The sequence below is a fragment of the Echinops telfairi genome, unplaced genomic scaffold (assembly GCF_000313985.2).
Source record: "Echinops telfairi isolate 266 unplaced genomic scaffold, ASM31398v2 ScPeMD7_7424;HRSCAF=8462, whole genome shotgun sequence".
Taxonomy (NCBI): domain Eukaryota; kingdom Metazoa; phylum Chordata; class Mammalia; order Afrosoricida; family Tenrecidae; genus Echinops; species Echinops telfairi.
In genome coordinates, this window is record NW_022111324.1 from 57,019,876 (window position 1) to 57,047,123 (window position 27,248).

The 27,248-nt window shown below is 43.8% G+C and overlaps 1 protein-coding gene across 1 annotated transcript in view; it reads left to right on the plus strand.

The window, feature by feature from the left end:
* HHAT (hedgehog acyltransferase) overlaps positions 1 to 27,248 on the plus strand; it is a 417,968-nt gene that overhangs the window by 163,070 nt on the left and 227,650 nt on the right. Inside the window, exon 8 of the mRNA XM_004700138.2 lies at positions 4,724 to 4,874. Within this exon, the coding sequence (XP_004700195.1) occupies positions 4,724 to 4,874 (151 nt within the window). The remainder of the gene's footprint in view (positions 1 to 4,723; positions 4,875 to 27,248) is intronic.

A 27,248-nucleotide genomic window follows, 5' to 3' on the forward strand; every position in this document is an offset into this window, starting at 1 on the left:
ACTGGCAGGGGTCTCCACACGGCTGCTCCAGCACTCAGGGATGCATCGGGGTAGGTCCATGTGGCTTCTCCTTGGGGGTATCTTGCAGGAAGTCAGCCTTGCAAGCTGAAGCAGGGAACGGCTAAGGCAGCTGCGACCACCACAAAGCAAGGGACCTGAGAACTAGAAAGGCGAGGCTCACCAAGCCATTTATCCTTCCGCCCTTCAATTAATCCAACGTGTGTTTATCGGCCAGGTTGGCACAATAAACTAACTAACTCAAAAGTATTCTTGTATTGAGGGAGTACTTGAGTGGAGGCCCAATGTCCTTCTGCTACCTTAATACTGAGCCTATAAATATATGCACATTGATCTATTTCCCCATCTTCATATATAAATATATTTACATATGTGCATGCATTTATTTAGATCTCTATAAGTGTCCTTTGCCTCCTAGCTCTTTTCTCTATTTCTTTTGACTTTCCTCTTGTCTCACTATCATGCTCACTCTTCACTTGGGATTCGGTCATTCCTCTTGGTTACATTACCCTTGATCACACCCTACCAGGCCTCCTACACCCTCCTCACCACAGATTTGGATCACTTGTTCCCTTGTCCCTGGGTTTGTTAACACCACTACCTTTCCCCCCACATCCCCCTCTCCCATGTCCCCCTGGAACTGTCACTCCCATTGTTTTCTCCTCCAGATTGTTCATCCAGCCTATCTTATTTAGACAGACCTGCAGACATAATAACATGCACAAAAACAAGAGAGCAAAACCAAGCAACAATGTACAACAAAAAACCAACAAACCAATGACAAAAACAACAACAACACAATAAGAAAGAAAAGCTTGTAGTTAGTTCAAGGACTGTTTGCAGCCCTTTAGGAGTGTTTTCCAGTCCAGTCTGTTGTGGCACCATGCCCTGGCCCCAAAGTCCACCTTCAGCATTCCCTGTGGACCTTGCCGCTCTGTTCCCTTGCTGTTCTGTTGCACCCCCTTAGTGTTTTGCCTCGGTGTGGCGGGATCAGATTGGGCGCAATTCCCACACTGTGTCTCAGGTATTGTCCTCTGTAGGGCTATGGGTCAGTGAGGGACATCATGTCTCATAGTGTGGCTGGCCATGTGGTCCTCTCTGTGGACTGGCTGCTCTAATCGGGAACATCTCCTCAAGGCCTGGTGGGCCAGGATGTGCTCCACTCTCTCCTCTTCCCCCTTCATCTGCTCCTGTGTGCTCCGATCAGATATGTCCCTCTCCTGGAGCTGCAAATTCAATGCAGGCCTTTGAAATTTAAATTATTTGGGGGGGGGGGAGGAAGAGGCAGGTGTCCATGTAGTAGTTGGGATTGGGGCCGGCCCCTCATACCTTTCCCTAAGTTTCTTTTGGAGTTCCTGGAACTGGCTCTGATGCCACTTGATGCAAATCTGGAGGCTGGCTGTGTATCCAGACAGCTGCAGGCTTTCTTTCAAGTTGGCATGGGCCTGTCGCAGACTGGGAGGAACTAGGATCCCAAACCAGTTCAGAGGGTCTCCAGGTGCTTCAGAGGGCTCTGGCTCTGGAGTCTTGGGAAGGCCCTTGCACCTTCAGAGAGCTGGTTCATGGGGTCCCTACTCCTCTGGGATCTGGGCGATGGCTCTCGCCACTCATAACTTCTGAAGTCTGTCCTGCATGTCACGGGTACAAATGCAACAATGGGGCACCGTACTGGAGGCACACTGCAGAGGTCCTACCGACTTTGGGACCTGTGGTGTAACGAGCCTTGGAGAGAGAGAACAAGCCCTCCTCCACTCAGACGTTCAAGGCTGCCTGCTTTGCCTCTAGCTCCTCTAGGTCCTGGAGCAGATGTAGGAGCAGGGTGCCTGACTCAGTCCGGAGGTCTGGCCCTGCCATGGTCTACACTACACAAACAAGCTGGGGGCATTCTCGTACAATTGTTATCACCATCCATCCATCCATCTATCCGTTGTGTCAGGCACATTTGTTGCCATCATGATTCTCAAAACATTTTATTTCTACTTGAGCTCTTAGTATCAGCTGCTCATTCCCCCCCCCCACCTCATGAACCCTTGATAATTTATAAATTATTATTAGTTTTTCATGTCTTACACTGACCGATGTCTCCCTTTATCCACTTTTCTGGTGTCTGTCCTCCAGGGAAGGGGTTATATGTAGATCCTTGTGATCGGTTCACCCTTTCTCCCCTAGTTTCTTCCCCTTAGTCGCTTGGTATTGCTACTCTCATTATTGGTCCGGAGGGGTTTATCTGTGCTGGATTCCTTGTGTTTCCAGCTCTTATCCGTACCCGTGTACATGCTCTGGTCTAGCCAGATTTGTAAGGTAGAATTAGGGTCATGATAGTGGGGGAGAGGAAACCTCAAAGAACTAGAGGAAAGTTGTGTGTTTCATTGTTGCTATACTGCAGCCTGACTAGCTCATCTCCTCCCAGTGACCCTTCTGTAAGGGATGTCTAGTTGCCTACAGATGGGCTTTGGATCTCCATCCTGCACTCCCCCTCATTCACAATATGATTTTTTTTGTTCTTTAATGTGCTTCTTCCATGTGGGCTTTGTTGCTTCCCAGCTAGATGGCCGCGTGTTTATCTTAAGACCCCAGACGCTATATCTTTTGATAGCTGGGCATCATCAGCTTTCTTCACCACATTTGCTATGCACCCGCTTTGCCTTCACCAATTGTGTTGGGAAGGTGAGCGTCATAGAATGCCAGTTTAATAGAACGAAGTGTTCTTGCATTGAGGGAGTACTTGAGTAGAGGCCCAATGTCTATCTGCTACTAAACCTATAAATACTAAATACTAAACTTATAAATATATGCCCATAGATCTATTTTGCCATCCTCATATATAAATATATTTACATATGTACATACCTGTATTTAGACCTCCATAAATGCCCTTTGCCTCCTAGCTCTTTACTCTATTTCATTTTACTTTCCTCTTGTCCCATTATCATGTTCAGCTTTCATTTGGGGTTCAGGAATTTCTCTCAGTTACATTGCCCTGGATCAAGCCCTACCAGGCCTCCTATACCCTGCTCGCCATCAATTTTGGATCATGTTGTTCCCTTGTCCCTGGGTTTGTTAACACCCACTTCCTTTCCCTCTTCTCCCCCTCTCCCATGTCCCCCAGACGATAGGTCCTGTTGTTTTCTTCTCCAGATTGTTTATCCCTTCTATCTTATCTAGATAGACCTGCAGAGATAATAATATGCACGAAAAACAAGACCGAGAAAGATAAAGCAACTAAAGAAAAAACAAAACAACAACAAAAGCACCAATGACAACAACAAAAAAAAGAACAGCCTGTAAATAGTTCAAGGTCCGTTTGTTGACTTTTAGGAGTGTTTTCCCATCTAGTCTGCTGGGGTGCCATGCCCTAGCCCCACAGTCTATTTTTGGTATTCCCTGGCAACTTTATTGCTCTGTTCCCCTTGCTGTTCTATCGGACACTCTTAGTATTTCACCTCAATGTGGTGGGGTCCGACTGGGCGCAATTCCCGCACTGTGTCTCCAGTGTTGCCCCCCGTAGTGCTATGGGTCAGTGAGGGACGTTGTGTCTTGTAGTGGGGCCAGCCCTATGGTCCTCTCTGTGCTTTGGCTGCTCTGAGCGGGAATATCATCCTCAGGGCTTGGTGGGCCAGGATGTGCTCCACTCTCTCTCCCTCCCCCTTCCTTTGCTCCTGTGCGCTCTGACCAGGCATGTCCCTCTCTCTGAGCTGTAGCTTCAGTGCTGTCCTCTGACGTGACTTCTTCTGCTGTAAGTGGGGTCTGTCCTTGTAGTTGGGTTTGAGGCCAGCCCCTCAGACCTCTCTGTTGGTTCCCTGATTCATACTGATATGTTGCATTCACGTCTTGGAGCACTGGGTTGAAATCTGGCCCCTCTTTCCCTGTGGAGATATCAACAATACCAGAACCTGCCTGGACTTGGGCTCTCCTCTAAGGGCAAGGAAGTTGAAGCTGCTGAATAGGAAGTCCAAGAAGTGGTAGTGGATACAAGGCCCTAAAGCCCAGCAGGAGAGAAGTGGGGCCCATGGGGCCCTCTGTGTACCTGGGAAAAGGCAACTCCCACTTAGAGTCTGGTCCCTTGTAGGACAGGACCCTCATCAAGGATTTTGAAGGGGGGTGAAAAAAGTTTTCCTTTCAAATGATTTCAAAAAATATCTATCTATCTATCTATCTATCATCTATCTATCTATCTATCTATCTATCTATCTATCATCTATCTATCTATCTATCTATCTATCTATCTATCTATATATCTATCATCTATCATGTCCTTTCCTTCCTAGTATCATTAACGAGCTCTGGTGGTGTAGTGGGTTACACATTGTGCTGCTAACCACAAGGTCATTGGTTCTGACCCACAAGTTGCTCTTCAACTTATGGAAAGATGAGGCTGGCTGTTCGTGTAAAGGTGCACAGCCATGGAAACCCACAGGGAAAGTTCTAATCCGCCCTCCAGGGCTGCTCTGAGTGGAAATTGACAGGCTGGCAGGGAGTATGGTTTTGGTTTGGTATGGCTAAAAGTGTAACTGCTAAGCATGCCGTTGTCTGTCAACATTCATCAAGAAGATTGCAGTATTCGTTAATCCAAATATCTCATTGGTGAAAACGACCACGGGGTGTCTTTTTACGGGTAAGTGCAGAAGCAGGGCCAGGGGATCCCACAGTTAGGGAACGTCACTCCTCATCTCGTGGTGTGTTGAACGGCCCCTTTGTCTTTCAGGAGGGTTGGCGTTGGCCCACGTGCTCTTTTTCTATGTGAAGTACTTGGTGCTCTTTGGCGTCCCAGCTCTGCTCATGCGCCTGGATGGACTCAAACCACCGCCCCTGCCACGCTGCGTGAGCACCATGTTCAGCTTCACGGGCATGTGGAGGTCAGTGGTGTGACTTATTAAATCCCTTCCTGTCTGGTGGGAAGAAGCAAGGGGTGGCTGACTGCAAAGGGACTGAGGCAAAGTTTGGAACTTTAGTGTCTTCCTCTCCTTAAGAGGGAGGCGATTCATGCCTCTGGGCCTCTCAGCAGCATCTTCAGGCGATGCCGAGGTGCAGAAGGTTCTTTTGAAGCTGTATGCCTTACGGCTTCACAGAAGGTTAAGTTTGGAGTGGTTTCTGATGAACTTAGGACAAGCTACCGTGTCTTGATTTTCTTTTCTTAGACATGACATCTTGGTGCCAGGGCTTCAAAAAGCACATGGAAAAAATGGAATGAGAGAGTAATGGCATTTTCCCACACACTTTTTGAATCCCCCTCATATATGTGGGGCGATAGAGTTAAAATAACTGACGGGTTGATAACAGAGGCCAGTATTACCATTTACTAAGTCTCAGAACTTAGGCAATTTAACCAACGTCTGCGGGAGTTTTCTGATCTCTGTAATGAGAACAATCATCCCACCCCTGCTGCTTACAGAGTGTAGTTTTGAAGATTAAATGAACATGTTTACAAATGTTAGCGCTTACCAACAATTATTCATGTACTTGCTGCACATGGATAAGCAGATCCTCCTCCTGAGCGGCCCCATAGCTTTTTTTTTGTCCCATAAACTTATGGTTGGCCTGGAGTCTTTGTTCGAGAGGATTTCCTCAGTCGCTCTGCATTTCTGAAGGCTGCTCTCAGATGGGCCTGCTTGCTGCTGGCGGTGGTGTTTTCCTCCTCACTCCAGGCCATACCAAGTGACAGGTTAGCTTTGCAGTTGCAAACCAAATCCACGTCCCTCAAGCTAGTCTCTTGCATGGCCCTGAGCGTCAGTGCCTACTTGAGTTTTGTACTCTAGGCATGTTCTTGACTTCATCCTAGTCCTGAGTCCACCGGTGCCTCATTGGGTCATATACTTCATCTCAGTCGTTCCCAGAAGATAAAGACTCATATCAGGGATGAACTGGGTGCATATTGTTGCATCTAATGTTGCCTGCTCTTTGCCCAAGGAAGCTGCAGTCAAGAACGAAAATGGCATATCCCACTGGGTAAATCTGTAACAAGAGATCCGTTTAAAGTTCTTAAAAACAATGCTCTTATTTTGATGGCGAAGGTGCTCACGACCTTAGCACCTCAGTTGCTCAAGCGATGGTCACTTGTCATCTTTTCAGTCATCTGATATGCACCTGAAAGTTGGGCAATGCCAAGAGGAAGAAACAAGAAGGATTAGCTGCATTTGACTTGTGTTGTTGCTGAAGACTAGGGTATCAATCCTGGGTCTCCAGAGCAACAAACAAGTCAGTCTTCAAAGCTGTCAAACCAGAGTGCTCATGAGAAGAAAAGATCATGAGTGCTCACCTTGCTCACTTAGGACACATCATCAAAAAACTCTAGTTGCTCGAAGAGGACATTGTGTTTAGTAAAGGAGAGGATCAGCCAAGATAAGGGAAACCTTCTGTGAGATGCATTGACACATCAGTCACAAAAATGGTGTTAGGTTGTGTTTTCTAGAGAAATGAAGCCAGTGACACTCATGTATGAATACTCAAGGGCTTTATATAAAAAAATAAATTTATACCAAGGAAGTGGTTCAGCATAGTCCAACTCAAGTCCATGGGTTCGATGTTAGCCCATCCTAGAGATTCCTCTGGACTCTCACAGCTGCCAGTCAATGAAGCAGGAGGCGACGTGAGAAGCTGGGAGATCCCAGGCCGTTGGGTACAGAGTTGCACGGATCCAAGGACTGCAGGAACGAGGCAGGGGGGCACCAACAATTCCCAGTGGATCACTGACCCCAGAAGCTACATACAGAATCTAAGGAAGAAGAGGGGAAAGAGAGAAGCCAGTTCCCCACTAGGGCTCTTATAAATAGGCCACACCCCCAATGAGAATCATTAGGCTGTGACCTAATTGATAGATTGTACTCCACCCATATGTGTGACAAGTTGACACAACATCTAACTCTCACAAATGGGTTCAAACATACTAAAGGTCACAGATGTGGCACAAGGGCTGAGTAATGTTTTGTTCTGTTATACTAAAGGTCATCATGAATCAGAGATGATTTGACACAACTAAAACCACCAACGAACATTGCTGTTACAATGATAGTGATGAGACTCAGCATCCTGGTGCTCCCTGTTAACCTATAGATATGAAAGTGAAGCCTTATTTAAACTCGTGTTTACATTTGTTCCGGTGTACTTCTTGAAGCCAAAAATTCCATATGGCTATTAAAAGGAGTGCCAAGTCATTGCTTTGATTTACCCTTAATTACTTCATTGATCGTCATAGATCATCCTGTTTTAATGGCAAGGTTGGAGACTGCTGGAAAGGAGGTTCTGTCGAACTAGGAGGCCAAGGAGTGGTCTTGTTTTAAAAAGTGAGCTTGGCTAGAAGGCTGTTGACTTTTGACCTGCTCAAAGAACCGTTGAATAAATGGGTCTGGACTCATGATTTAGGGAGGTGTCACCAGTGTCTCATATGAGCACAGCATGCTCTCGCTCTTCTAGGTGTACATTTGCATTCATGGATTTCTTGGGAAGCATCTCCTCCTAACAGGGCTTCTCCAGTGTCATCAGGCTTTAAAAAATTCCCGACTCCCAGACAGGCCTGCTGGCTCCAGTCTCCTGGCTCCTGGTCCATAATTACTAACCATTGATTGTTGCAAGAGGGAGTATAGACTGTCACCTGACTTTTTAATTTAGAATGGCTGTCTTCTTGTACCTTATTATTATTTTTTTTTGAAATTAGAAAATGAAGATATAAAACATCTATTATGAATATTATTGCTTGTGTATAAAAGAACACATTAACATAATAATGTGGGATATGAAAGATCAAAAATGAAAGAATTGAAAATTCTATAAATTATTAAATACAATACACAATATATTTACTCATTGGTATAAGAGGATGCTTTCTACTTATGTAGAGAGTTACTGTCTAAGAACCCTTAGGGGTAGTTCTACACTGCCATATAAAGTCACTATGAGTTAAAGTTTCTGAACTAGTCCCTGACTTTCATTTTTCTCTTTATTGTCACTGGTTGACTTGACAGTTAAGTATACATACCCTGCCATTTTTTTCTGTATGTCTTTGTTCATATTGGTGTCCTTGACTAGAATATTCCTAATCCCCAATTTTGCTCCATAGGTCACATCTAGGAAGCTTTTCCTAACACCATCCTTCTTCCATTCAATCAGGGATCATTCTCTTTGTTACCCTAAAAAAGCTCCACATGTCTATTGCTGCATTAAGCCATTGATTCATGGAGATCTGTTTTTTAAGTTTCTTTCCTATTGGAAGAAATATGTCAAACTCATTTTTGTATCTTTAACAATTAGTAGAAGGATTTTCATATTTGTTGAAGAATAAATAATTTTTAAAAAATAATAAATAATTAATGATTTTATTGCTCGTTGACTCTGGACTTCATATTTTCATTCATAACCCAATAACAATAATAACCATTCCATTTCATTAATATGGGTTACTTCTTGTACCTTATTTATTGTATATATTTGTCCACCACCCACAGTCATATTTACCACAGAGGAGAAGCCAGACAACATGTCTGTCAAGACTGTTGTCATCTTGATCAGATCTAGACCCTCTCCTTCCTCTCAGTTCAAGCTTTAAGGCAAATGTGAGTGAGAGATCATGAACGTTTACTCTGAGGATGAACCTCTGGAGTGACCCCTTAAAGTGATGTGCTTCTCAAGGGAGGTGTATACAAGGACATGTGACAAAATCACAGCTAGGTCTTCCCTGGGAGTGGTAAATTCTGACCCTGGCCTTCTTGAGTAGGAACGGCGGGTATAGGCTTTACCTTTCACACCTGCGTCTTAGAAACATCTGGTTCTTCATTCTTTGTCCACAATGGCCATTTCATTTTCAGTGGTTGAATTTAGGAAGGAAGATGAACTCTCTGAGCTAAATGGCCCAATTTAAGGCTCATAAGAATAGTTTTGTTTGTTTTTAAGCATAATTTCTTGATTTAAAAGGGAGAAACACTTTAGGTTATCTTTTGTGCTCTATGCTGATGCTCCTTGGTCTATATGAGGAAGTTCACCACATTCACACTCAGGGTCTGGTGGCGTGACCTTGACTCTGGACGTGGTCCCTGTTCCCTAAGCTTTCTGCTGTAAGAACGCACAGCAAGAGAAAATATCTTTTAAGTTTCTCTTTACATCTAACTTTATGCTGCAGAGGGAGAATCACTTTCTCCCCCTGGATGTCAGTCTGAGAAGAGCTTAGTCCTGAGTCTAAATGCATTCCTCTCAAGTAGATGATCCAAAGGATGGAGGCTCCAGTCTCCTTTTGAAGAAGAAAGTTCTGGAAAACTATTATTATATCATGAGTCAGAGTTGACTTACAGCAACTGGTTTAGATGTGGGAGCTGGCTGTGGAAATTACCTCCTGGGTCTCTGGTAGTCATTCATACAGTGACTCAAAGGGTAAAGATGGAAGGAACAGACTGCGAAACTATCTCTACAAATTGATTGACTGCCACAAATTCTAGAAAATTCACTCTGAATGAGGTTTAGAACAGAAAATGAAAGATGAACTTTGTAGCTTTCCATTTTAAAGGAGCCTGGCCAGTGGGTGGACTGATGGCACCATCCTTCAGTCCACTTAACAATGAGGTAAGATTTGAAGCCAGCAACCTACTGTGTCAGGGGACCCTCAGTTGGATATCATAGAACAGATGAAATTGGCCATCAACACAGATATATATTTCTTGAAATGACAGTTCCAATTGACCCTAAAAAATTGCTATCCACATGAGGCCCAAACCTTTAAGTTTGGACCTGACGGGTCTGTTTATTTTATTTCCCTCTTAGCCTCTTCTCAAATGTTTGCCGGCATAACAAGACCCCAAGGAATATGGGTATTCTTGCTTGGATGGTTTTTCTGTGTGTTAAGGAGCTGAGATATTGAGAATTTTCTGCTTAATTCTTAGGTCTTGTGTTTTACTTTAGGGGAGCTGAGTGCTGTAATGAGCCTCCTCTGCCAGGACTCATTAAAATTGACATTGCATGTCCAAAGTTCCAAATTAGAAATCTGATGATCATGTTCCTAATTTCGTTTCCAGCTATGGAAGCAACGTGTGCAAAGTGCTAGAATTTCCCATGGTGGCCAGTGAGTTATGGGTTAATTTCAACTATCTCAGGAATCTCACCCAGCTTGCCCTCAACACTGCTTAAGTTATGATGCTCTCAGGTCCCGCCAGGCAAGCTCATGCATCTCTGCTGATCCCCGAGAGATAGGGACCCTGGTCGTGGCTGCTGTTTCTTACCAAATGGGGACCTATTGGGGCTGGAATGCAGAGGGGCGTGAATGCCTTCCTGCACGTAGGCATCGATTGCACGGGCTTTTAGGCTAATAGAGAAGGTAAGGTAGATCTCTGTCTGGACAGGTAGTCCACACATCTGCTAGATGATACAAACCAGCTCTACCACCTGCTGGCTTTGCATTAGGCCAGGCTTGGAATCACGCTTAGCCTCAAGTTGTGAGGCAGGGTGGCAGGTGCGGCCTTGGTGACATGTGCAGCACACCTAGCAGCACCGTGGGCTAGAGAATGGGGCTGCAGGAGCATAAGGAGAATATAAAGGAGAATCAGTAGGCCAGGTGCTGCTAATCAGAATTTATCCTTTCTTAAGGCAGCTTACTGTCTAAGAGCTTGCTACGTACTAGTTGTGTGACTTTGGGGAACTAAACTTCTTTGGGATAGTGTTCTCATCTCTAAAATGGGGATGATAATAATACTTATTTCATAGGGGTCATATGAGGATCAACGGATCGTGGCCCTCAGAAAGGGGCAGCTTCTTATCTTCTTGTTGTTGCTAGCTGTTTGTTGAAGAGCTAACAAAACCGTAGGTGACTGACAGGGTAGGCAGGCAGACGGCCTGGCCTGGGAAGCAGTGGCCTGGGGAGGGAAGGCTCTAGAACAGCTCTGAACTTAAGGTAAGAACATTAAGAGGTAGGGCATCTCTTATTGACCTCTAGGAAAACAGAACCAGTGGTATGCAAGGGGGCTTCAAAAGTTCACAGATACATAGATAGATACATCGAAATCTACTTCCAGGAATTGGTTTGTGTGATGGAGAGGGTGACATAGGGTGTGTGTGAGGGAGAGGCTGATAAGTCCAAGTCGGTGTTAAGAAGAGTGAAGGGTAAGAGTGCATTGGCAAAAGGTCTAGTTATAGTGTGGAGGCAGGATATTCCTTCAGGGAATTTCTTTTTGCTTTTAAGGCCTCAACCGATTTCTTGATGTGGACCATATAGTGGGAGGTCATCTGCTGTACTTTCAAATGATGTAAACATGTAGAATTACTTGGGGATAGCAACTCATCCAGTGTTCGATCAAACAACTTCGTACCCTAGTCTAGCCATATAAAATTCACCACCACAGGGACTATGGTGGAAAAATGAAAGGTTTGGTCAAATCACATTGGTCTCATTTTTTTCCTGTGTTGAATGAAAAACTCGAAACAGAATCTTGTCACCAGATCATGTCTGCATTCCTCTCCAGTTCTTTCCCTAAGTCCCAGCCATGTCAGATGGGGTTTAGTACCAGCTGCAGGGGCTAACGTTCCTTCATACTACTCATGCCAACGTGCCAGTTATTTAACCCCCAAGGTCTTAGCATAGAGCTAATCATAGTACTTACAGGAGAAAGACGAGGCTGTCTGGTGGTGTGTTAGTCCAGATAGACTATAGAAACAAATTCATAGATACACTCATGTATAAGAAAGAGCTTTATATAAAGAGTAATTGTACATTAAGAAAACATCCCAGCTCAGTCCAGATCAAGTCCATAAGTCTGATATTAGCCCATATGTCTGAAACCAATCTATAAATTCCTCTTCAGACTCATGAAACACATGCAATGACGCTGAATTCAGGGAGACCACCAGCTAGTGGGTTGAAAGTCTGGTGGATCTAGTGGCGATGTAAGCATTTCAGTGCTGCCAGAGGTCTCCACGTGGCTCCTCCAGCTCAAGGCACTAGCGTAGCTTCATGTGTCTTGTCAGCTGCAATGTCTCCCAGGGAGTGAGCGTGTGTCTCAGCTCCAATGAGCTTTTTATCTCCTTAGCACCTCCAAATGAGGTCATCAAGCTGATTACCAGGCTAAACCCCACCCCTTCACTCTTAAGTTTCAAATTGACAACAGATTATGTGATTATCCCAGGTGGCACAAAAGTTCTTAATATGACTCTCCTATTCTTGTCTCTCTCTCTCTTACCAAACGGTTGGGTGAGCCTATGCAAATAGGGTGTCTGTAACACTGATAAGAGGAGATGGGCATTGCACTGGCTGTCCGGATGAGCCACCTCTGCAGGAACTGAGAAATTCCAGGGCCTTGGAAGAACAGCCACTGGTGCAGCACATTCAAGATCTCTCTCTGTCTGTTGTCTGAAGTGGCAGAGGCTGGGACCAGAGGCACCAGAGGCTGAGGCAAGGAGACCATGAGACAGAACTGAAGTGTCACACAGACTGTGAGGCAGCGAGGTAGGGCAGTGGGCTGGCTTCCTGGCCCACAGGGCAGGGGCCAAGGGACCTATGAGGAGAGAGGTGTTGCTGTAGAGCAATGACTGTATCCTTAATGTTTTCTGATCCTAACTTGTGGCATCCTGTGAGATTGACTTATAACCTCCCAGCTCCCTTAAATCGTGAGGATTGAGTTGGATGGGGTTACTGCAATGAATTATGGAAGCCAGGGGTGAAGTAGAATGACAAAGGAAGACAGGCTAGTGTCAGAATAGGGTAATGATGGATGGAGGGAGGAGGCATGTCTGACCTCTGCCTCATGGCAATAGGGATGCCAGAGGAGGTCTGATGTGGTCCCCATGCTGATTACACAAGTCGTCTGCTCCCACAAAGATTTGCAGTCTCAGAGACGGCATCTAGGGCCACTGCATCGGAATCAACGCAACAGCCGTGGGTACTATGGTTCTTACTTCTTGGGCTGTTGAAGGTATTAAATTAGATCAGATCCTGAAGCACTGAACATAGGAACAGGCACACTGTAAACTCCAACATGGTAGCTAATCATGACAATGACAGTTTGGAAAGTAAAATTTGCACCTATTATTTCTTTGCTCGTCTGTCTTTCAATGAACAGAAAGGCATGGTGGGGAGGAGGGCTTAAGGAGGCAGAGGTCAGTAGAGGTGGGTGGTAACCTACCCAAGGCAGGGCTTTCAAATGGAAACTGTGAGGGTCCTGTAATCTACAGTTTGCCCTCATCCCCCCCCCCCCCTCGTCGGGGAACTCTTATTAGGTAACCTAGCATTGGAAAGGCTTCTAGCTGCTTGACATTGGCATTAGCTCACCTCTTTAGGCACCATTCTTAGTCAACTCTCCAGGTCCCTTCTCAATGGGCTGAGAGATTGTGTTTGCCTCTCCTAACATTCATATTTTAAAATCTCCATACCTTTTCTTCCAAACAAAGACTTCCATAAATCAAGTGGGAATAGAATATCAAGTTGAGGCAACTATTATGAATCATCTTTACCGATTGCTTCCTGGATTTATTTTTATCTCAAAGATAGTCGGGACCTGCGTGCGTGGAAGGTCACTCCAGTCCATATCCTACTGAGCCACCTCTTGCCGGAAAGACTTTTGGGGTCTTCAGGGGCACATTCAAGGGCAGGTTGTCCATACTGGTCTTTGGTCACCAAAGCATAGTTTGAGAGCACAGCAGCTGAGGCCAGACTGTCTGGGTTTGACTCTTAGCTCCACCCCTTCTAGTGGTGACCCCTCTCTGCTACAGGCTCCTTGCCTATCAAATGGAGATGCCTAGTAAACACCTCAGAGAGCCCACATGTACCAAGCACTCAGTATTTTCATGGCAACAGTCACACTGCAGTAATTATCTCCTTCTTTGCCCCCACTGCCACCAGACACTCGGGTCTTTGAAGTTAGTGATTGTGTCTTGTTTTTGTTTAACATTGTAGCTCCAATCCCTTCCTCAGTGCCCAGCTTTTAGTGGGGCCTAGGGAAATCTATGCTCTGAAAGTTTGATAATTATGTTTTCGCTCGAGCTCTTCTTCTTTTAAAAAAAGATCCTCAGGTTTACTAGTAATCTTTTCAGCTATTTTGATCTGACAGCTCGGCAGTTTCCCCTCTATAGCAGTGGTTCTCAACCTGTGGGCCCGATTCATAACAGTAGCAAAATTACAGTTGTGAAGTAGCAACTAAAATAATTTTATGGTCGGGGGGTCACCACAACATGAGGAACTGTATTAAAGGGTCACGGCATTAGGAAGGTTGAGAACCGCTGCCCTGGAGTATATGGTATGACATATTGCTGCTCTAGGTCTACCATGTCCTGACCACTGTTGCTATTCCGCCTTCTGTTTTTCCCTGGTTTAACTGAGACTGTCAGTAGATGGCATGTCAGTCAAAATATTGTCTACCTGAAATTCCCTTGAGAATGATTCTAATAGCTATCATTATTTTATGAGACATGTGGCACGCCTTCTCTATCGGATGAGGGAGAAAGTTGGGAACTTAAAGGGAGGAGAGAGATTCAGTTAAGACTTTGAGATGATAGAAGAATTTGACATGTTTGTCTTTGGAAATATAACTTCTCTGAAGGAGATACTGAAGACTTCCTAATCTGCATATTATAATGGAAGAGGCAGGACTGGAGGCGATGCCCTTCTAAGTCACAGCTCCAAACATCCAAACAATGGGGCAGGACTGGGCAACTGTTCTTTCTGTTGCACATAAACCTAGAGTTGGAGCTAACTCAATGTCAGCTAGCAATAATCACAAACAAAATAGTCAAAGTAATCCTAGTAGTAGTAGTAGTAGCCGGTGTAGGAGTAGGGGAGTAGGATTAGAATTGGGGGTAGTCACAGTAGCAGCAGTAACCACCACAACAAAGCAACAGCCCCAGTTATAGTAGCAAACATTGACAGTGTTCGACTCATACTTGAAGCAATTTCATCCTCAAAAGTCCCTATGAAGATGTGTTCCTAGTATCACGACCCCCACTTTACAGATGATGAAACTGAGGCATGGGGAGGCTGAGTAACTCTCCTTATACCACAGCGTTAATAGGTGATGGCGCTGGGATTTGAATCGAGGCCTATGGCTCCGGAGTCTAGGTTCTTAATCACTACGCGTTCCTGCCTCTCGTTAAGTGGCACCAAACCAAATTCTCTCTGTGTGGTTTGATTGTGAGGGTTGTTTACAGGATCTGGAATTTAGAGGCCAGCTGGGAGAGAGATGGTGTCTTGAGTAATGACTCTAGAAAGGGAGGAGGTTTAGGAAGTGATTGGGGTTGGGATTACAGGGGGAAGGGGGCTGGCCTGTGTGCACTGAGTCACCACTTTAAACCAGAATGACTGGTGAATGGTGTGGGGCCACACGGGTGTTTTTGCTCGGATGGTACATTCCTCACATTACAGCAGTCCATGAAAGCTGCCCGGGGGATGGGGGATAGGCTGGGAGGGAGGTGGAGAGGGCTTTACCTGATGTCCACATAGAAAGAGGACTTTTGTTTCTCCTGCCTGCATCCCCTTCTGTGTTCCCTTTGCCTATGGTCTTACCTGGATGACTGTCTTCCTACTCTTTGCCAGCGAGGAAGGAAGATTGCCCTCCATCTGCCAATTTTCACTTTTCTGGATGCCCCACTGTTTCTATTTCAGGCCCTCCCTTCAGCAAACTGGTGGTGGTCTTTGCCACACCTTAGATCCAAGGTTTAATTCAGTCTTAAGTGTTCAGAGAATTTTGATATATCAGTTTTGCCTTTGTATGCAGATCTCGTTCTTTCCCTGACTATATTTTACTTTGGGCGATAAATTGAAAAGTTTTTCTTTAGTCCATCTGAAATTTGTTTTACACAGGACAGGGCTTCCTCATCCCGGGCTCCACAAGCTCCTGAAAGTTTCGTGTCTGTGCTTTTTCTTTATGTTCTCAGTCGACTACACTCCCCAGAGTCCCTACCCCCTAGCATTGTGCCCCGAACGCAGTAGGCACTCAACAAACAGATATTTCCTTTGTGAAATAATGAATGATCTTATACTTACCCCCTCGCTCTGCCCACTCTTGAAAATGAGAGAAAGGAACATGGATTGACTTGTCAAGTATGGGTCTCACTTATTTTATTACCAGCAGTTAACCAGCCATCCTAATAGCATTTATCAGTGATAAAGAGGGTCATCGTTCGCCACATTTTTTGCTGCGTACTTTGTAGTTGGCACTCTTCCTGGGCTCCCACTCTGATGACAGCCTTCCGTTTTAGGTTCTGTGCTCCTTTCCGTTGTGCACAGCTTTTACCTCAGTCGTTTGTGTATTAAAGACTCGCTGCTTGAACTCCACAGGGAGTTGCGTTGATTAGGTCTGGAGGAAAAAGGAGAGAGTAAGAAGATAACTCCTCTATGTCTCTCCATTGGCCTGTCTAAATCCAAATGTTCCTTCTGATGCCCTGCTTCATTCTACCTGAATGGCTTTCTTTAAAAAAAAAAATTTATTTGACATGATTTGTATCATACAATTCAATAGTTCAGTCATATTAAAAATAGCGGTGTGATCACCACAACTATTTCAGAACATTGTCTTCTTTCTTGTACTCATCGTTATTAGCTCCCCATTCCCCCCGAGCCTCCCTGGCCGTAGCCCTAAGAAACCATTAATCCAGTTATTTGTCTTCATAGATTTACTTATCCTAGATTTCATACACAGAAAAAGCATACAACCTCACCAAATCCATCAACAATAACAAAATAAAATTTAAAAAGACCTCAATCTAAAAGAAAGTAGAACATATTAAAAACTAGAACATGTTTAAAGGGTTCAATAGGGAGATCAAAGGATAAGGTGTTAAATTTTAATCCAACTACATCTAGAATAATCCATTTTCCAGATAGCGAGGCTACTGAATCTATTTCTTCTTTTAAAAATTTTTAAGTTTAATTGGCACTTCATCCACATATCATGCAATTAAATAGTTCAATCATATCAAGAAGAGTTGTACAATCTTTACTCACAATCAATTTTAGGACATTTTCTTCTTCCTTGTACTCATGGTTATTCATCTAATTATTTTTCATTCAATTGTGGCAAAATTATGTCCAACAGAACATTTCCCAACCACCTCTCCGTGGATATTTCAGGGCCATTGCTTACCCTCTTCATGTTTACTGCCACCCTTGGTGTCCTTTCCCAAGCTCTCCCACCACGTTCACATAAACTCGGTGCCCAGAAGCACGTACCTTGCCTCTTGCACCTGTGATAACCAAAGGGCATGTCTGGTTTCTTTTTAAAGAGTGGTTTCCTTGATATAAAATTCAAAACCCTTACATTTCTATAGTTAAATCCCTTTTCAAAACAGTTGTATATACATCGTCACCATCAGCTAGAATGTTCCTCCCTCCTCCCACAGTCATTGTTTGCTCGCTAATGCCCCTCCCCCCAGCCCCCTGGTCCCGGCAAACCATTGCATCCGTTATTGTCTCTGTGCACCCACTCCTTCTGCACTTCATAAACTGTGAAACCTAACAGAAACAATAAAAACCAAAACCAAAATGAAAGAGAAGAAAATAATATCAAGATAAAAATAAAATGGACTACATTTCTTAACTGGATAAAGAGTCTCTAGGATAAAGAATTCTAGACTGATGCTTTTGCTTTTCCTTTTAATATATTAAGGATTCTTAAAGATGTCACTCTACTGTTTTTAAATTTCATTATTTCTGCAAGAAGTCTGTTCTATTTCTCTACATGTGATGTTTTTCTCCCCTTTCCTACCGCCAGCCAAGCTACCTTCGACTTGTCTCTCTGTTTCATTGCAGGTGCTCCGTGCACTGTCCTTTCCTCTATTCTGCTTGAGCTGCTCTGAGCTGCTTGGGCCTGTGGTTTATTTTCTTTCATGAACTTTGGGACAGTCTTAGACATTAGTCCTTCAAAGACAAGGGCGCTTCAGAAATTCCATGGAACATTTCCAGTATCTTTTAGTTCCATATTTTCCATGAACTTTTTGAAGTCCCCTTATATATATTTTGTGCTTTAATCTCTCTCTTTTCTTTTGGACTCGAGTTAAATGCGTGTTAAGCTGAATGATATCATCTCAGGGCTTGGCTCTGGTTTTTCCCCTCCGTGTTAGTTTGTTTTTGTTTTTCCACTTTGTATTTCAGTTTTGATCATTTCTCTTGACCGTTCTTTTAGTTCGCCCTTCTTTTCTTCTGCCGTGCCCAGTGTTATTTGTTGAAATCAGTCTGACAGGAAAGAACAAGGGACCTGGCATCCACAGAGGTGGTCTTGAGAACAGCATTGGCATGGCAGGGGCAGAAACCCTACTGAATTGGACTCAAAAGAGAATTTCAAGTAGAAAGAAAATGTTTTGAAAAGGATGATGGCAACGGATGTGCAAATGTGCTTGATACAATGGATGTATAGATTGTGATAAGAGCTGTAAGAGCCCCCAGTAAAATGATTTAAAAAGCCAGAGAGCATTCTGGTAGTCTGATTGAACCCCTGGGGCCCTTTGTGGAATCCTCGGCAGGGAGACTGGTAAATATGGCTTGTCTAGGGCCTGGTCTCCTTCTGACTTGGTGTCAGCCAGCTCTTCTTCCCAGGCTCTGCAGATTGTTTGCAGTGAGCTCCTCTCACCAGGAATCGCCATAGCTGGAAATCAGGCTTTCTGGTTTTCATCTCACCACCTTCCACACTCTACCTTCTGGATCATGCAGAATCCCTCTTTACATGCAGACTCGCTCTACAGCCTTGCTGACGGAGACGCACCGATGCCAACTAGACTCTCGCCTTCACTTGGCCTCAGTCATGTATTCTGACTCGGGCATCTGTGTGGGCTGAGGGAACTCTTGCTAGGTGGTCAAACACAGTCCTGGAAAAGTCAGGTCAGAGCTTCTCCCCTTGGGGTTTGACCCCAACAGTCTCTCATTTCAGTGTACCACGGAGAGCACCGAAGGAGGAGGCTTTGACGCATGGATGCATTTTCTCATCGATGAAATGCATTCAGGAGTAGGATAGACTTTTTTCTTATGATACCAAGAAGAAAAGCCAACATATTCAGTGTCATCCATTTGTGAAGCCTGAGAGTTTAGACTTGTTTAACTTACCGCGAAGAGCCCTCGTGCCATAGTGGTTAGATATTGGGCTGCTAACTGCAAGGCCAGCAGTTCTAAACCACCACCAGCAGGAGAAAGATGGGCCTTCATTCTCCTGTAAATGTTACAGTCATGGGGGCACTTCTCCCTGTCCTATAGGATCGCTGTGAGTTGGCATCAGCTGGACCACAGTTGGCTTTGTGTTGCTAATGCAGACTTAGCTACCATCGTTTTTTCCTGATTCATTTGCCTGGAGTAGACTTTTCTCTTGGTGTAATAAGAACTCTGATATTTTCCGACGACTTAATCTAGTGACAAGGTGAATATTTCATATTCTATTAAGAATGTCAAGCCATATTAACCTATAGGGTTGAGGCCAATTCCCTTCCTGTTGTGCTTGGCAAGAATGATTTATTATTTAGAATGCTATATAAACCTGGCGCCAGCCTACTGTTTCAGGGTCTTCTTACTAAGCTTCTACACATACTCTATCTATGCCGAACCAGTCCCCTTTCCTCAGGCTAGCCCGTTCATTCCTGCCACAAACTGCTGTGCCTTTGGTGCTGGATTTCTAGTACTGCAGTGCCCAGCCTCCTCGACCTTCCTTCTAGCAAGCAAGATACCCATTTCTTCTTCAAGACAGGCCTACCTTCAGTGTCACTTTCTCTGTCAAACTACATTCACCTTTCCTCCCCTCTACCCTACCTCCCCCCCCACCCCAAGGAAGATGTGGTGCTTATTCCTTTTGCTTCCATGACACTTTGTACATTCATGTATTTTAACCCTCCCACATGGTCATGCTGTCCCTGGGCCTAGCTCGCTGAGCTTTTGGGAGAGTAGGGTATAAGAATGTACTTAATTTGTATTTGGTATTTTTCTTTACAAATGTGCATTTCAAAAGAGATGTATACTCGTCTTAGATCCTTGTCGGGAGGAACAGCAGCCTCAGTGTGTTCTAGGAGCTTGCTAGAAATTGATCTGTTGAACTTGAAGCTGCCTTTTAAAAGGATCTCCCTAAAACATTGTATGCACATTAAGATTAGACCAGAGGTAGGCTGGATAACTCCTCAGGACCCCGCCTGCCTGATGTGCCATGACTCCATCGACCGTGTGGACAATGACCATGAGTAACTGTACGTATGTTTCCATATTCGGTACCTTACTTTCACATAGACCACAGGGAGCTGGCCTCGGAAGAACCTGAAAGAGGGAGCCTTTATTGACTTTCCCAGAGATAGAACCATGGAAGGACTGAAGACATACAGGGAGAAGGGACTGGGCCAAGGGAGGGTCTTGGGAAGCTGGTCTTTGATGGAGGAGATGAAGAATCAAAGAAGCCAGTCTTAGAGACAACTAACCCAGATGAAGGTCACCTATACATAGTTACAGCAACTTAGCAAAAATGAGTTGTTCATGGGATGCCTTTTGTCGTGCATTTTAATTTCCTACACGTGGAATTCTCTTCTCCTCTGCCTCCTTCCCACTGTTCTCCTACAGTTGCTCCTCATGGTTAAGAAGCATGTAAATTCAACCCCCCCCCCCCAAACAAACACAAAACAAAACCCCAAACCACACTCACTGCCTCAAATTGATTCTGATTCATAGCGACCTGATAGGACAGAGTAGAACTGCCCCTGTGGGTTTTGGACACTGTGCCTCTTTATGGGATCAGGCAGCTGCAGTGATCTCTCATGGAGCATTTGGTGGCTTCAAACTGCTGACCTTGTAGTTCACAGCCTAACACATAACCCATTTCATCACCGGAGAGTATCTGAAAGGTCAGTGACTGTGTTCTCAAGGAAGGAAGGCTCAGCCTCTGCTGGGCATTGACTGTGACCTGCCAACAACCCTCCTTTGATCTTGGAGGGTTCCCTCCTGATGCCCATTGCAGGGTGGGATGCGGTTCCTCTGACATTATTCACATAGGGAACCTGCCTCACCAGACGCTGGAAAGCAAAGCTTTGGGAATGGCCTTCGGTTGGGAGAGATGATAGATAAAAGTAGTCATTATATTTCCTGGAAAGGCTGCTGGCCATAGTGCATGGGGGGTTTGCTAAGAAGTTAATTAAAATATACATCATGGGTATCCAACAAGTGCCAGCTGCTCTGTGATTAGTAAGTGAGTTAGTGGCAGTCCAGCAAGGGTGCTCGCTGTTTTATTACAGTAGAGGTTCTTCAGCTGGAGCAGGGAGTGGGGCACTGAGAAAAATGGACTCTCAGAGACTTGGTGGTGGCGGTAGCCCAAATCCCAATATGACACATTGTCATTGTAACCTAAATCTGCATATAATAGTACTACTGTCTAGTTGGCAGTTGACTTAATTGGTATCAGTAATTGTAGCAATATAGTTCTCAGACTCCTTATATTTTGCCGTGAGGTTCCATGGTGCCGTGTTTGGTTTTTATGCAAAAATGCAGCACGGATATCTTAGTTCCCTGGGATTTCTCGAGCGCGTGTGCACCACAGAGGGCTACAGGGCATATGTGAGGTAGGCTGTCTTTCTCCTTCATAGTTAGGTGCTCCTCTGACTCCTAATCCCCACTTAGATTGACCCATAGTTCTGTATCGTAAGTTTTCTGTGTTCCCTTTCCCTTCTGACGGCCTATTTCATGTCTCAGAAGTTATGAACAAGACTACCTGCCAGAATTTTGCCTTTGGCTCAATCTTTAGCAACTGAAATGGGGTCTCTATATTTCTCTTTCTCGAGATTTTGGTCACTTGGTCCTGTCATCAGAGCTGAGGAACTTCTAGCTCCTCTTGTGGCTTTGAGTAGAGATCTCATCACTTTGGTGCAGCCTGCAGGCTTTGGCTGTTGTCCTTGACTCTAAGGATTCTGAACAAAGAGGGGAGGAGCTAGCTCTGTGACTCAGGGAATAATCATACCGGTGTCCTGCTGGTGTCAGGTCTCCCGGCTGTGGAGCTAAGGGGAGGGGAGCATGTAAGGTGAAGTGGGGAGAATGATTCTCTGTGGAAGCCACTCCCTGATGGAGCCTTGACTCAGTATAGCACCGGGCACAGTTTAGGTGGGCAGAGTTTTTCTATATGTTTTTCCTGCATGTGTCTCTCCTACATGAAACTCCAACATCAGTGGATGCACTGCATCTGCTGGCAGCCGGGAAACTGCCTTGAGATGTTTTCTTGGTACCGAGTTGAGTTTGCCTGGGGCTCTTCACTCCATAGGGGCAGAAAGGTCCAATTGATTCTCAAATGGTCTAGATTGTTTTAATTCTTGTTCTTTCTTGTATAGACTGTCAGAGAAATACACACAATGCCTAATCACTTCAGAGCCATGTTTCTAAATAGGATTATACCCACAAGTGTAGGGGCCAGGATAGCAAACCTTACGGTGGGGGTTCACGACATAACCTTCTATCTATAACACAGTCACTTGCATATGACTTATAAAAATTTCCCTGCATGTCCCCTGGCCTGTAACTGCTCCCACCCTCCATATAGAACACAGCTTCTGGAACTGGCTGCCTTGTTTGCAGTGTCTCAAGAGGATAAAATGACTATTTTAGGACCCAGAGCAGCCAAGCCTACCTGAAGATGTGTTTCAGTTTGAATGCAGCCAAATGAAATTAGTTTCTAGAAAGTAGTTTGGCCTTCTGCACTATTAGTGTTGTGCATTCAGATAATTTTAAATATAGGGTGCCTGTAATTAGAATAGCACCCATTCAACTTCATTGTTTTTTTTTTCTGAATAAAAAAGTACACATAGTTCAATGCTAAAGTTTGAGCTTCCTTTTTTAGAACCCCTGATCGTAGCCCTAGAGAACCACATCTCACTTACCTTGACTGGGACAGGGACAGTGGCCATACAGGCTGGCTATGGGAGGATATCTGTATCCGAAGGAGAATGTGGAAGTAATTCATGTCATGCTGCTGTTCAGCTTTAACGAATGCAGAAAATACTTTAGGTAATGCATTATTAAAGGCATGCCCAGCTGAGCTCCCTTGTATACAATTTAAGTGGGAACTTACTAGCATTTCAGGTTGATGCCTTTTTTAGGTTTAATTAGATTTCAGACTTCAATCGATTCATTGAATGGATTTCTCATGGCTTAAAAGGTGTAGTATGTTCGTGACAGTAGCTTTTCATCACTCTCGGCTTCTTTCCTCATGCGTTCATGCAGATGGCAGCTTCCGCCGCAGTCAAAGACAGAGACACAGCACTGTGTAGCTGTAACCTCTCTTGTGCATAGAGACATCGAGGCTCTGGGGAGGGCCATCCTTTATCCACATTGTCTGACACGAATGCACCCCATGTAGCGTTTCCACCAGTGGATTGCAATTAATGGCTGAAAAAGCACTCTCTTCTGTTTCAGTGGCGCACAATCCACATGCCCCTTTCTGTGACTCCTGAGACGAGGACAGTGTTGGGGATGATTCATATGAGAAATTAAATGTAATGAATCAAACCACATGAATGCTGTATGAGATGAGCTGGAGAGTTACGCCGTGAAGTGCAGGGATAGAGGGTCGACAATTGCTTAGAAGAGTGAGCTCTATTCGGAGCTCTTGGAGGATCTGAAGCTTCCTCTCTACCGCTGGTGGCTTACATGAATCTCAGTCAGCTGTTTGATTGCTGAGCCTCGACTGCCTCATCAATGAAGTGGGGCTACTGATGCCTGATCATCGGAAGACAGTGGAGACGTCTGCTTGATTTCCAGGAACTCAATCTAACTTTAATCCCTCTTTCTCTTCGTGTGTGTGTGTGTCTGACCATTAGCAGATGGAGGATATACACTTGACCCATGAAAAATGTGGGTTTGAAATGCACAGGTCCATTTATAAGCACACAATCTGGCAGCAAAGTCTTGATTATTCAAGATGGCTTTTCACTTATTTTATGACATGGATCCTTCTAGTTCATTAGCACTGAAATGAAAGCAAATAGTGGAAGGATTGGTATCATATGACTCACTGCCATTAAGTCAAATCCAATGCGCAGTGACCCAAAGGGCAGTATAGAATCATTCTCTTGGGTTCCAAGGTTGTCATTCCCTTTCTTTCTCTGTTAATCTGATTCTTTAAAAAAAAAATTTTATTTTTAGAAATTAGCTTTATTGAGTTATAATTAACATATCAAACCATTTAATAGTTCAATTATATTAAGGGTTGTGAAATCATCACCGCAGTCAACTTTGGAACAGTTTCTATCTTCTTATATCCATTGCTGTTGACTTTCCCCCACCTTCCCCTTCAGTCGTGGCCCCAGGATATTATTAATCCAGTTTGTAGCTTCATATGTAACCCCACTGACTTGCCTGTACAGAAAACATACAAAACAAAGACAAAAAATCGAAAAAGACCCAGTATCAATGACCAATAAAACAGAGAAAACCCTCAGTTGAAAAGAAAGCAGAAAATATTTTTTAAAAGGTCAACAAATAGACCTGGAACTTTTTATAGACTTTCCTTTTGTTTTCATTGTTTGTTTTTTTCTTGTTGTTGTTGCTTTGTTTTACTTTGTCTTGTTTTGTGCTTATTATTGTCTCTGCATGTAGATAATATAGGTGGGATAAGCAATCTAGAGGAGAAAACAATGGGACCAAAGGTTCTGGGGGGTACAAAGGAAAGGGGGAGGCAGGGTTTGGTGTCATCCAACCCAGGGACAAGACAACAACTAGTGATCTAAAATTGATGGTGAGGAGGGTGGTATAGGATGCCTGGTGGGGCTTGATCAAGGGCAATGTAGCCGAGTGAAATTACTGAAACCTGAATGAAGGGTGGTTATGATAGTGGGGCAAGAGGAAAGTAAAAGAAAATAGAGGAAAGAACTAGGAGGCAAAGGACATTTATAGAGGTCCAAATTGCAGGCATGTACATATGTAAATATATTTATATACAACAATAGGGAAATCTATGTACATAATATGTTAAGTATTAAGGTAGCAGATGGACATTTGGGCATTGACTTAAGTACTCCCTTGATGCAAGGATACTTTGTTCTAAAAACCTGGCATTCTGTGATGCTTACCTTCCCAACACAATCGCTGAAGACAAAATGGGTGCATAAGCAAATGTGGTGAAGAAAGCTTATGGTGCCCGGCTATCAAAAGATATAGCATCTGGGGTCTTAAAGGGTTGAAGGTAAACAAGTGGCCAACTAGCTCAGAAGCAACAAAGCCCACATGGAAGAAGCACACCAGCCTGTGTGATCACGAGGTGTTGAAGGGATCAGGTATAAGGCATCATCAGAACAAAAAATCTTACCATAGTGAAGGAGGGGGGGAGTGCGGAGTGGAGAGCCAAAGCCTATCTGTAGACAATTGGACATCCCCTCACAGAAGGGTCATAAGGAAGAGACTAGCCAGTCATGGTGCAGTATAACACTGACAAAACATACAACTTTCCTCTAGTTCTTTAATGCTTCCGCCACCCCCCCCCCATCATGATCCCAGTTCTACCTTACAAATCTGGCTCGACCAGAGCATGTACAAGGGTACAGATAAGAGCTGGAAACACAGGGAATCCAGGACAGATAAACTCCTCAGGGCTAATAATGAGAGTAGCAATAACAGGAGGGTAAGGGGAAGGTGCGGGGAGACGGGGTACTGAACACAGTGATCTACATATAATCCCCTCTCAGGGGGTGAAGGGAGACATCACTCAGTGTAAGACATGAAAAAATAATTTATAAATTATCAAGGGTTCATGAGGGAGGGAGAGTGGGGGAGGGAAGAAAAAAAAGCTGATATGAAGGGCTCAAGTAGAAAGAAAATGTTTTGAAAATGATGATGGTAAAACGTATGTACAAGTGTGCTTGACAGAATGGATGTATGTAGGGATTGTGATAAGAGCTGTACGAGCCCCCGATAAAAGTGATAAAAATTAATATATATTTTTAAAAGAATAAATTAAAAATAGATCAAAAGGGAGAGTGAATGACAAGGTGTGACATTCCAGCCTGATATTAAGGCTATTCACATTCCTAGACTATGATTAGTGGGGATTCACCGGAGACTATCCATGTAGGGATCCTACAAATGGATTTTTGTATTCCACTATCATCCATAATGTTTCACAAACTAGATGTTTAGAATTAAGATCCTGGTACCGTTCCCTCCTTGGGTTTGGATTTTATTATTTATAGTCCTTGGATCACACAATCCTTATAATCCTTGGGCTTAGCTGACTCCTCACTTAGATACCTACTTATTTTGAGACAAGACTTTATGAACCCAGACATTACTTTTTCTGATAGCCCGGCACCATCTGATTTCTTCACTATTAACCATTTGATGTTCTAATGAGGGTGGGTCCTGAGCAGAGCCATATCACAAGAGCTAATTGTTCTTATATTAGGACTGTGATCAAAGGAGAGCTGAAAATCTATTTATATACCTATGATGTACATATGTCCCTGGTGTACTTTAGAGACATTATCATTTCATTAGAGTATAGCATAAAATCATCCCTATGGGACATAAGGTAATTCTACTGATAATATCATTATTTTCGTTTATGGTATAGAATTTCCCCCCCTTTTTTCCAGAGGTTTTATTGAGGTATAGCACACATACCATATAATTCACTTTTTGAATTAGAAATATGTTTACAGTTCAATCATATTAAATGTATACATTGTACCACCATCACCACTATTGAATTGTAGAAAACATCTATTACTTTCCTGACACTCCTTTATCATCATCCCTGCTCCCACCAATAGAAACTTGGTGGGACTTTGGTTAAACATTGGACAGTTAACTGCAAGATAAACAGTTCAAATCCACCAGTTCCTTGGAGGAAAAATGATGTCACTGGCCGACAGCCTTGGGAATTCTACACAGGTTTGCTATGGGTCAGAATGACTAAATAGCAGTGGATTTGGGGTTTTTACATTTTGTAAGTGTAAAAATATTTTTATAGTTTTTTGATGTTCATTCAAGGTGTAGCTGGCACCAGTAGTTTGCTCCTTTTTATTATTGAATAGTAGTTTTGCAAGACCATCCCAAATTTTGTTTTTCCATTCAGCAGTTAACACACATTGGAGGTTCTAGTTCGGGTCCCTTATGAATAAGGCTGCCATGGACAATCACATACAAGTCTACATATGGTCATATATTTTTATTTTTCTTGGTAGATACCTAGAAATCCAATTGCTAAGTTATATGGTGGGTACACATTTAACTTAAAAATTTTTTTTAATTGTTTTATTAGGGGCTCATACAACTCTTATCACAATCCATACATACATCAATTGTGTAAAGCACATTTGTACATTCATTGCCCTCATCA